The sequence below is a fragment of the Geotrypetes seraphini genome, chromosome 6, assembly GCF_902459505.1.
Source record: "Geotrypetes seraphini chromosome 6, aGeoSer1.1, whole genome shotgun sequence".
NCBI classification, from domain to species: domain Eukaryota; kingdom Metazoa; phylum Chordata; class Amphibia; order Gymnophiona; family Dermophiidae; genus Geotrypetes; species Geotrypetes seraphini.
In genome coordinates, this window is record NC_047089.1 from 154305703 (window position 1) to 154318266 (window position 12564).

At 44.1% G+C, this 12564-nt stretch overlaps 1 protein-coding gene across 3 annotated transcripts in view; it reads left to right on the forward strand.

The window, feature by feature from the left end:
- Nucleotides 1–12564, forward strand: part of GCC2 (GRIP and coiled-coil domain containing 2) — a 200106-nt gene that overhangs the window by 105307 nt on the left and 82235 nt on the right. For all 3 annotated transcript variants that reach the window (XM_033948644.1, XM_033948642.1, XM_033948643.1), the window contains exon 11: nt 9301–9465. In XM_033948644.1, coding sequence (XP_033804535.1) covers nt 9301–9465 — 165 coding nt within the window. The remainder of the gene's footprint in view (nt 1–9300; nt 9466–12564) is intronic.

The window sequence follows — 12564 nt, forward strand, 5'->3', positions numbered from 1 at the left end:
AGGATGGCCTGGATAGGGGACTGGATTGGTCTTCTCTCCGGTTTCAGCTTGCGGCCTTGTCAGCATTTTGTGGGTTGTTGAAATGTCTGCATTTGACTGCCATTCCTGATGTGATTCGCTTTTTATGGGCAGCCAAATTGCTCACACCTCCATTACGACCTTCTGTTCCATCTTGGGATCTGAATCTGGTTCTGTCGGTGCTAGTGCGCCCTTCTTTTGAATCGTTGGGCGACTGCTCTTTAAAGGACCTTACTCTTAAAGCGGTCTTCTTGGTGACCATTACTTCAGCTAGATGTGTTTCTGAGCTGCAGACTTTCTATTGTAGGGCTCCGTTCTTGGAGTTTTCTAGGGAGCGGGTTATCTTGAGGCCTGTTCTTTCTTTTCTGTCAAAGATAGTTTCTCCTTTTCATGTCAGTCAGGCAGTGGTCCTCCCGGTATTGGGTAGTCGAGAGGGATTTTCTGAGCAGAAGCAAGTTAGATGTTGGTCGGGTTCTTCGCTCTTATGTGCAGAGGACCCAGGAGATCCGGAAATCAGATCATCTCTTTGTCCTTCTAGCGGGTCCTCGTCAGGGGGATGGCGTTTTTAAGGCTACTATTGCGAGCTGGATCAAAGAGAGTATTGCTTCCGCTTATCTTCTGAAAAAGACGCCTGTTCCAGAATTTCTCAAGGCTCATTCCACTAGGGATCAGGCAGCTTCTTGGGCTGAGCCTTCGCTAGTGCCTCCAGTGGACATTTGTAAGGCTGCAGTTTGGTCTTCCTTGCATTCATTTGTCAGACACTACCGGATAGACGTTCAGGCGTGTCGGGACGCGCGGTTTGGTGAGCATGTTCTGATGTCAGCCCTTTGGGGGGCCCACCCATGATGGGTACGTCCTGCTTGTAAGATTTTCTGTACCGGTCTGGAGAGTGCTAAAGAAGGAGAAATTAGGTTCTTATCTGCTAATTTACTTTCTTTGAGCTTCTCCAGACTGGTATAGGATCCCACCCTGTCTATTGGCATGTTATTGTGGCTGTTGCGCAGGCAGCTTTTGATTTTGCTGTGGTTTCTAGTATTTTTCTAGGGCCGGGGAGAATTGAAGAACAGTGGCTGTGGCTTGGCTGGTGAGCTGTGGGGACATTTTCTTTCTGGGATCTCTCCTCTACATTTTCCAACAGCATTTGGGTATATTAGTTATTACTCCTGTTCGGAGTATTGTTTATTTCTGTTCCAAGTTCTTAGTTCTGCTTGGCTATTCAGCAGACTGATAGAAATAGGGGAAGGTACCTCTTATGTACTATTCCACAGTTTTATTTCAGTTTCCACCTGCTGGTCATGATGAGATATATAACCGCTTGTAATATTTCCAATACCGGTCTGGAGAAGCTAAAAGAAAATAAATTAGCAGGTAAGAACCTAATTTCTCCTTATACAGCTAACCTAGATTTAATAATAGTTTTGTCCAATTAAAATCTGTATAAATTACTAACGAGTAAGATTTTTTTTTTAATGTTTATATGGTTGCTTGTGGCATTATTTGGTGAAACTGCATTAGTTTGTATGTTTTCGGGGCAGGTGACAGGCAAAACTAAGGAAGGGAGACCTGTTATTTGCTGGACAGGTCATCATTTATTAATTATTTGTTTGTTTATTTACCACATATAGCCTAAGTGGTTTATATTCAGGAAATCGAGCATTTCCACTTTTTGTCCCAGTGGGCTCACTCTTTATCTAATGTACCTGGGGTAATGGGGGATTAGGTGACTTGCATGGATTTGAACCCACAACCTCATATGAGTACTTGTAAATTATTGGTGATCTGCACTTAGGTTTATTGCAAACATTTATCAGCTGTACAGAGATCATGTTTGTTGTTATTGCCACCATACAAGAATCGTACAGGTCTGAAATGATTATCATGATCAAATTAAAATTACAAAAAAGTAAAAAAACTTTGAGACACAGCTAAATTTTAAAGAAAAGGTATGGTCAGAAAAGTAATACAATTGCAGTATGTATCTGCTCTCAACTTTATTTACTGCAATCCAAAAAGCCTGTTCAAATGTTTAAAGAATATAAACCCTCCTTTTACTAAACCACGGTAGAGGTTTTTACCATAGTCCGAATACTAAGGCCCAGATTCTTTATAGCAGTGGTCCCCAACCCTGTCCTGGAGGATCCTCAGGCCAATCGGGTTTTCAGGCTAGCCCTACTTGCTGCTACCTTGAAACTACTGCTAGGGATTGCCAGTGCCATTTTAAATCCAGTGCCAGCTAGGGCAGGAATGATTTGGAAACTGTTCCTTTCTAACTTTACTAGACAAAAAAATAGTGGAAGATAGGCCAGAGGAAAACCTTGTGGAAAGAAGGAATTAGGGAATTCCTGGACGAGAGGGGATCTACACTTTAGGGGGTCAGCTTCAGGATGGGCTTTGTGCTTGCAGGAGGAGAGGGAACATCTCAAGATAACTTTTCCCAACTCCTTTAAGATTTAACCCAGGATGAGATACTACATTTTGGCGGCATCTGTAGAAAATCAAGATGAAGTAAATGCCTAATTTTTACCACTTCTTGATAACTTTACCCCTTAAGCAATTAGAGGCTGATTCTATAAATGGGGCCTAGTTGCGCCTATCTCCTAGGTGCCACTCAGTGTGGTTATCAGTCAACCTTTTGGCACCGTTTACAGAATTACACTTATCAGCACCTAATTCAACTTAGGCACCAGTAGGCATCATAATATTAGATACCAGTATATTAGGCTAGGGGTTTTCTGGCCTAATTTACCCGCGCCTAAGTCATACCACATTTACTTTCCGTCCCAACGACACCTATTTTTTAGGTAGGCATCTGTAGGCACTGCTCAAAGTTCTTAATTAATCTTTTTAAAAAAAATGTTTAATGAGTTTTTAATGGTGTGGTCAATTACCATATCAATTAAGCTTATTAATCAATTTTGAGTTCCGTGTGAACTCAGCTAGGTGTTTCCAGTCTAGGTGCCTTTTATAGAATCTGGCCCTTGATGTTTGTAAGACACCTTCTCCACTGGAAATGGCTTCACTTCTCTCTGTTCAGCCTGAGCTTTGTAACATTTTAACAATAGATGTATTGTAAGATGGATAGCCAATTGGCTGGAGAGCAGATTGCAGAGGGTAAGCATAAATGGGAAGTTCTCGGACTGGGAAAAGGTGACAAGCGGTGTGCCCCAGGGCTCGGTCCTTGGACCAGTCTTATTCAATATATTCATAAATGACCTGGAAGAGGAAACAACAAGAAGTTCAATATAGAAAAATGCAAAGTGATGCACCTGGGCACGAAAAACAAGGAACATGAATATAAAATGTTAGGTGTGACATTGGGCAAGAGCGAACAGGAAAGGGACCTGGGGGTACTGATAGACGGGACCCTGAAACCGTCGGCACAATGTGCAGCGGCTGCAAAGAAAGCAAACAGGATGTTGGGCATGATAAAGAAGGGAATCACAAGTAGATCGGCTAACGTCATAATGCTGCTTTACAGAGCAATGATCAGGCCACACCTGGAGTATTGTATCCAAAACTGGTCTCCCTACCTAAAGAAGGATATAACCCTGCTGGACAGGGTGCAGAGGCGAGCCACAAAGCTAGTAAAAGGTATGGGAAATTTGAGCTACAAAGAATGCCTCAGAAAACTGAGCTTGTTCACCCTTGAGAAGAGAAGACTGCGTGGGGATATGATAGAGACATTTAAAATACTAAAAGGATTTGACAAAATAGAGCAAGAAGCCTCGTTATTCACGTTGTCAAATGTGACTCGGACGAGAGGTCATGGATTGAAATTGAGAGGCGACAGGCCCAAGACAAATGTCAAGAAGTTCTGTTTCACACAGCGAATGGTGGACGCTTGGAACGCTCTCCCAGAGGAGGTTGTGACGGAGACCTCCATTATGGGATTCAAGGGCAAGTTGGATGCACACCTCCTTGCAAATCACATTGAGGGATACAGGTAAACAAGGTCTCATCAGGGAACACCTAGGTCTTCATCAGGAAGCACTTAGTTAAGCCTCCGTGTGTGTGGGTCGCCGGACTAGATGGATCAAGGGTCTGATTCGGTGAAGGCATTTCTTATGTTCTAACCATATGATTTTATTTTATGTGACACTATGGAGCCAGTACACTAAAGTGCGTTAATGTTTGCCATTAAGGTACAGTGTTTATTATTATTATTATTTTATTTCTTATATACCACCAAAGCCGTAGAAGTTCGAGGCGGTTCACTTATTAGCAGCCAATGTTAATGAGATACAGTGAGGCAGATGGTAAAGTACACATATATGTAACATCATTTTTGCAAAAACCTGAGTGCAGTGGAACCTTAGTTTGCGAGCATAATTTGTTCCAGAAGCATGCTCGTAAACTAAAGTGCTCATATAGAAAAGCAACTTTCCCCATAGGAATGAATGGAAACGCGAGCGATTTATTCCACATTGGATTTGACGGTACTTGGAGGACCTCAGAAAAAAATAGTTAATGTCTTATTAAAGAAATGACAATTTTGCATGGGGTAAAACTATAGTTTATAAATCTTTCCTTTTGGCTAAGTCTTAATAATAATATTGTCATTTATAGCTAAAGAGACATGATCAAGAAACTTTTTTATTTTACTTTTGTGATTATGATAAACATACCGAGGGCCTCAAAATAGTACCTGGCGGGCCGCATGTGGCCCCCGGGCCGCAAGTTTGAGACCACTGATGTAAGGGAAACCAAGGATGATATAAGGGGTGGGGAGGGATTTGGGGCCACATTTCTATACAAAAGAACTTAGACTTGACTCCCAGGTCAGATTTTCTGCACTGTAGGCTGGCCAAGGTTGGTGATGCTGAAGAGACAGTGTGCATAGGCCTGTGGGGAAAGAAAAATCTAGTCATTGTGCAATGGTGATACCTAGTGTTTGGATTTAGGACTCTAGGTTAGCATTTTTTATCGCCTTCCGCAGCAGTAAAAATTCTGACGCTCATGATAAAAAACACTAATGCGACTTCATAAAGTATGGTATTTTACCCTCAGTCAAGAGATCTCGCTGCTGATGCTTCTTCTGAGCTCAGATAGTTCATATCATTCTTCATTGTCTCAGGCACAAACTTAGGACTAGATTTATTAAAATGTGTTACCTAAAATAATTTGCACTAATGTGCATTATTTACCACAGATCTTAGTTTATACAGTAGAACCTATTTTCTTTTTTTCTTTATTTATTATTTTCAACAAAATAAACTTCTTATTGAGCAGACAAAAGTTTTCCCAATTTACAATATATAAAGAAAAGATACCGTATTTTCACGCAAATAACGCGCACCCGTATAAAACGCGCACACGGGTATAGCGCGCAGAAATCACGATGATATGTACAAAAACTTTGGTATACCGCGCTCACGGGTATACCGCGCATGCTGCCCGACGCTCCTTTCGCCCGCCCTGACTTTCCGACTCTCCGTTCACCCCCCCTGACTTCCGTGCACTGTCCCCCCTTGAAGGTCTGTCCCCATCCTGAAAGCCTGATGCCCCCCCCCGACGTCCGATACATCCCTCCCCCCGAAGGACCGCCGACTCCCCAACAATATCGGGCCAGGAGGGAGCCCAAATCCTCCTGGCCACGGCGACCCCCTAACCCCACCCCGCACTACATTACGGGCAGGAGGGATCCCAGGCCCTCCTGCCCTCGACGCAAACCCCCCTCCCCCCCAACGACCGCCCCCCCCAAGAACCTCCGACCGCTCCCCCAGCCGACCCGCGACCCCCCCTGGCGACCCCCACGACCCCCCCACCCCCCTTCCCCGTACCTTTGGTAGTTGGCCGGACAGACGGGAGCCAAACCCGCCTGTCCGGCAGGCAGCCAACGAAGGAATGAGGCCGGATTGGCCCATCCATCCTAAAGCTCCGCCTACTGGTGGGGCCTAAGGCGCGTGGGCCAATCAGAATAGGCCCTGGAGCCTTAGGTCCCACCTGGGGGCGCGGCCTGAGGCACATGGTCGGGTTGGGCCCATGTGCCTCAGGCCGCGCCCCCAGGTGGGACCTAAGGCTCCAGGGCCTATTCTGATTGGCCCACGCGCCTTAGGCCCCACCAGTAGGCGGAGCTTTAGGATGGATGGGCCAATCCGGCCTCATTCCTTCGTTGGCTGCCTGCCGGACAGGCGGGTTTGGCTCCCGTCTGTCCGGCCAACTACCAAAGGTACGGGGAAGGGGGGTGGGGGGGTCGTGGGGGTCGCCAGGGGGATCGCGGGTCGGCTGGGGGGCGGTCGGAGGTTCTTGGGGGGGGGCGGTCGTTGGGGGGGAGGGGGGTTTGCGTCGAGGGCAGGAGGGCCTGGGATCCCTCCTGCCCGTAATGTAGTGCGGGGTGGGGTTAGGGGGTCGCCGTGGCCAGGAGGGTTTGGGCTCCCTTCTGGCCCGATATTGTCGGGAAGTCGGCGGTCCTTCGGGGTGGGGGTGCGAGTGGTCCTGCCGGGGGGGGGGATGTATCGGACGTCGGGGAGTCGGCCGGGCAAGAGGGCTTGGGCTCCCTCTTGCTCCGATCGTGGATGCGGGTGCGGGTGGGAGCGCGTGCGAGCGGTCGTTCGGGGTGGGGGTGCGAGTGGTCCTGCCGGGGGGGGGGGGATGTATCGGACGTCGGGGAGTCGGCCGGGCAAGAGGGCTTGGGCTCCCTCTTGCTCCGATCGTGGATGCGGGTGCGGGTGGGAGCGCGTGCGAGCGGTCGTTCGGGGTGGGGGTGCGAGCGGTCCTGCTGGGGGGGGGTGAATCGGGCGTCGGGCGGGGTGGGAACTATGTTTTAAAACTTTTGTATACCGCGCTCACGCATATAACGCGCGAGGGGTATGCGCGGTAGGTAAAAACGCGTATAACGCGCGCGTTATATGCGTGAAAATACGGTACTCCTTTCAAATTATTAGTACATACAAACTTTTGAGTAGTCCACATTGGGGGAAGAAACAATTCACTTACCATTGGGAATGGAAAATTAAAGGATTTAAAAATTAATAGAAATCAATTTAGTAGCTCGTCTACATTTTTAAATCAGACTAGTAAATTGGAATCATTTGGAACTCTGCATTGTCACTCCTTTCCCTTCCCAAAAAAACTGCAATTGGAAGGGTTTATAAAAAACATAAGTATTCTGATCCAAGTAAATCACACATTTACAAGGATAGCACAATTGAAATTTTGCCCCCAATGTTTTAACATTTTCTTTCAATTCTAGGAATCTTTTCCTTCTTGCTTATGTCATTCTAGAGACTTCTGAAAATATAGAAATCTTGCCATCCATATAGGAGACTTCTTTAAGCCTAAAAAATAGGCGAAGAAGTACTTCCTTATCTTGTAAAAATACAAATGTCACTAGAAGCGTTGTTCGAACTACAACTTCTTCTTTTGAGGTCTCCAAAATTCTAGATAGATCTATAGGACTTAACAAATCAACATTAGTTTGAACAACTTCTGAAAAGGAAGGTTTTTTAACAGAAACGGGAATAAAATATATTTTATGTAGAGGTGGAAGCCCATCTTCAGGGTATTTAAAGACTTCTTTCAAAAATTTATAAAACAATTCTTTTGTGGACATTGTAAGTGTTTTTGGGAAATTCAAAATTCTTAAGATCAACTGTTTGGTATATTGTATATAGTCGAATATAAACCGGGATTTTGGGGCCAAAAAATTGGCCCAAAATGGGGTTCCCGGTTTATATTCAGGTCAATGCTCCCTTCCAGAATTTTTTAAGGCCGCCACCAGGCTCTGCCCATCTCCTCCTCCCTGCCCTATCATACCTCTACCAATCTTTCTGTAGCCTCCTTCGGTAGTAGATAGTCCGGCTGTAGAATCCTGAGGAGCCAGCAAACCCGATAGGTCTGCAGACAGCGTTGCTTCTGCTGTTTGCGTTGCAGCCAGCATTCCCCTTTCACCCAGCTGCGAAGGAGGCGGTCCCGTGGGGCTGAGCGAGATTTTGCTCCCTAATGCCGACACTTCCTTCGTGTCTGGCTCTGCAGGAACGCCCTGGCGCATGATTTTAAGCTCAGAAGAGCTATTTGAAGAAATTCAATATCGAGCAGGAGCTGCAGTCACCGTGTCCTGCTACCAAGACACCATCTTGTTTCTCCTGGGACCTATTTTCTAATAAAATATATTAAGTGCATTAAGTGTGTAATAGCATGGTAATGCACTTTATTAAATATAGTCCTTTATGGATTGAGAAATGTCCACCAGGTACCTCAATATAGCTTGCCTCAGGCTACCAATGAAAAGGTATAAACTAAGGGCTCTTTTTACGAAGGTGCGCTAGCGTTTTTAGCGCACGCACCGGATTAGAGTGCGCTAGCCGAAAAACTACCGCCTGTTCAAGAGAAGGCAGTAGCGGCTAGGGTGCTTGGCATTTTAGCACGCATTATTCCGCGCGTTAAGCCCTAATGCACCTTAAAATATAAATTAATAATAATAAGTGAAAAATCCCCAATTAAGGATCATGATGGCCAATTGAGCTAGAAGATAAAGGAACAGGAGGACGCAAATAGATCCCGAATAGATAAAAAAAATAATGATTTGGGTGCCATTTGTTTGAACTGCAGATTGATTCTGTTAAATTGTCATACAAATTACATTTTAATTTTTATGCTTATTTTCAGGAAAAATAGCACTTATGTTTTGATCTGCTGAAAGCTCTCTTATATGGTTTTGGATTACAGAATATGTACCCCTTTTATTGCACCGTTGTTTTCCTTGTTCTGATAAATGGCTTTGCCCAAGTCAAAAAACAAAAGAAAAAAACTGCAGACAGTATGTACAAGATGCAGGCTGTGTTTATTAAACCAAATATAAAATGCGGTAACTATTGTCACCCTTCATTCCTTTCTGCTATACTAAGTGTTTCATATGTGTTGCTGAGATGTCCATATGTCATAGCAGCACCCCTGATTGCTTTGATTTATAACAGTGGGACTGACTTAAGAAGGCTGAACTGTCAAAACTGTGGAAGCTAAATTTTCTTCAGCAAAGAAAGGCAAGTCCTAAAAGGTAGATCTACTGTTGTCATTAATGCATTTTCGAATGACCCCATTTGCATTACTAAGGAATGAACTTCCTTCTTGTTACTGATTAGTTTCCATACAATTATCCCTTAAGCTTTGGTTTCTATCTTCACCATCCACAGGAATTCAGTTTATTATTTACAACAAGGTTTACAGACTTGCAAGTATCATGAACATTTTAAGGGTTTGACTCAGCTAATGGTATTTTTTAATGTCTTGTATACATTTGTTTGCTTCCTCTGAGTATTCATGAGATATTCCGTCTGACCTTAGGAAGAACAGCTACGCTCAGACAAAGAAGATCTCATAGGACGTATTGAGACTCTGCAGTCAAACTCAAGATTATTGGAAGCACAGGTTCTAGACCTGCAGAAAGCCAAAACAGTGGTGGATAAAGAGCTGGAAGCTGAAAAAATTTTACGAGAACAAAAGATAAAGGTAAAGGGGCTCATTTTCAAAATAGAAAGATGACCATAAAATGGCATAAAGTGGCTCTTGGATGTTTTAATTGCCAAAACGTTCAAGTTCCTATTTTCAAAACCGACTTTTTAGACATTTTGCAGGTCATTTGCCCTCCAATATGGCTAAATCTTAAAGGGGCATGTCCGAGGTGTGTTTAGGGCAGGATTAGGACTTGGATGTTTTGCAAGGATAGTAAGACCTTTTTGAAGATGTCCAGGGCATCATTTAGATGGTTGAAGTTAGACCTGTTTTAAAAGTGCATAAGGGCTAAAATGGTACCCAAACTGACCAGATGACCACAGGATACATGAAGGCATGACTCCCTCACACTCTTCTAGTGATCACGGACCCCCCTACCATCTCCCAAAGATGTGAAAGAAACAGTACATACCAGCGTCTATGACAAATGCAGATATTATGGGAAATCCTAGTAGAGTAGCAAACAGGTGTCTGGAGTAGCCTGATGGGAGTGTAGTGAACTATAAAGAGGGGGATCCAGACCCATTTCTCACCCTACCCACTACTTTTATGGTGGAAAGTATGAGGCCACCAAAACACATCCAGAACCTACTGTACTGCCATATAGGTGATATCTGCAGCCATAAGGGCTGTTGGGATAGTAGACAGGTGGGTATAGTAGGTTTTGGGGGAGTTTTGGAGAGCTCACCATAAACTATATAAAGAGAATATGATAAAACAGTACTTGGCACCCTTTATGTGAAGTTCACAGCAGTGCTTCCTAAGTTGCCCCGCTGCTCTGTTGGCATGTCTGTGTGGCCAGTCCATTAAAATGTTGGCCCCTCTCACATCCAAATGGACTTGTTTTGGATGTGTTGATTTTCGAAAATGGCCAAAAAAGATAGACATTATAAGGGCCAGAACATCTAGATGAGCCATTTTGGGGAAAAAAAGACGTCTTGCTTTTTCAAACATGGTTATTTTCCCAACCTGACTTTTGGATGTGCTTGTGGAAACGTCAAAAAGTTGGGACATCCTATCGAAGATGCCCTTCCAAGAAGACTTCTGCAGGATGGCAACCTGATTCTGAACCTCCCGACCACCCTGACTAAATAAGCGAAAATACACAGTATTACCCTGCATGAAATAAGCGTAAAAGATACGCTGGAAGTCAGTTTTACCATATAACTATGACTAGCAAAAAACAGCGGTCAGATTTAAAGGTATTTGTTTTCCAAGTGCCGTAGGTACAAAATGTGACCTTGTGCCATTAGGAACCCCAACTAGCAGGAGACGTGAGTGTGGTGGAATGTGCTAACCTTACTGGCGAGAGGTCTCGCCCAGCCTTGCATTCAGAACTTCATGAGTGGCTTAATGAACTGAAAGCTGCTAGACTGACCTTGGTTCAGAATATGGCAGTAAAAATGATCTATGGCCTGAGGAAGTACGACTACATGACCCCTTATTATTGTGAGCTGCATTGGCTTCCGGTAGAGGCCCGGGTGATCTTTAAGTTAGGTTGCTTATATTATAATGTCGCTTTTGGTGTTGCCCCATTATATCTTGTTGATAGATTCGTTATCACGGCACATGAGAAGAAAATCTCATGCCCTATTTGCGTTCCCTTCAGTTAAGGGTTGTAAAAGTAAGAAACATCATGGACATTGTCTTTCCTATCAAGCAGCTTATTATGACAAAGATTTCCGTCCATTATTGATTAGATCCACATCTTATGAACATTACAGAAAACTTTTGAAGACTTTTCTTTTTTCTAAATTCTTAGTTAACTAAATCTCTGTATATCATATTATTCCTGTATTTTCCCATAGCATAATCTTTTGTTAACCGCTTTGAACTAAGGGTTATGTGGTCTAGAAATTTGCTATTATGTTATGTTATTTGCTATTATGCACATAATGCATCAGGATTTGCATGCAGACTTTGATGGCTTACGCAAAACAGTAGAGGATATGGGCCAACGGCTCAATGATTTTGAAGAAAAAGTGAGGGGGGTTACTTTAGCTGCAAAAAAGGTGCGATCAATTAGAAACCAAGCATGATGATCTTCTAGCAAAGTTGTAGGGCGGTGAGAACAGGCGCGCTGCAACAACTTGCGGGTGTGGGGGCCTTCCAGAATTGGAAGATGGCTGCTCACTGGCAGAACTCATGTGGGCAATATGCGAGCACTTTCTGAGTTCAGCAAATCTGGATGTGGAGCTGCCACATACGGAATTGGAGAGAGTACACAGAGCCATCGGGTCAGCAACCCCGGGGCGGCCAAGAAATTTAATCGCATGCTTTCTGCACTTTCCCATTAAAGAGAGCATTTTGCCTGCGGCAAGAAAAGTTGGCCCTGTACAGTGGGATGGTGCCTAGGTGGAGATTTTTGCTGATATGTCTGCCATTACATTGATAAAGAGGCAGGAATTCAAACTGGCCATGAAATGTCTCCTGGACCATAACATTAGATACCACTAGCACTATCCTTTTTGGACTTTCCTTTGCACTGATTTATTTATTTATTTATTCATTCAATTTTCTATACCGTTCTCCCAAGGGAGCTCAGAATGGTTTCCATGAATTTATTCAGGTACTCAAGCATTTTTCCCTGTCTGTCCTAGTGGGCTCACAATCTATCTAATGTACCTGGGGCAATGGGGGAATTAAGTGACTTGCCCAGGGTCACAAGGAGCAGCATGGGTTTGAACCCACAACCTCAGGGTGCTGAGGCTGTAGCTTTAACCACTGCGCCACACACTCTCACATATAAAGTAACCACACTAGAAGAGGCCCAAGAGGTGCCCCGTGATGCGAAACTTTGGAGTGATATTCTACATATGTATTAGTAGTATAATAATAGGAGTGGAAAAGTAAACTAGAAGTTAGAGTACTGGGACGACAACTAGAGATTCCCTGTTCAAATTCTGTTGCTGCTCTTTGTGATCTTGAGCAAACCAATTAACTCTCCATTGCCTCAGGTACAAAAAATTAGATTGCAGTTCCTCTGGGGACTGGAAAAACCTAGTGTACCTGAATGTAACTGTCCTTAACCCTTTCAGGACCATAAGGATCGTAGGCCAATTTTTGTGGTTTTGACGACATTTTTATGGTAAAAAG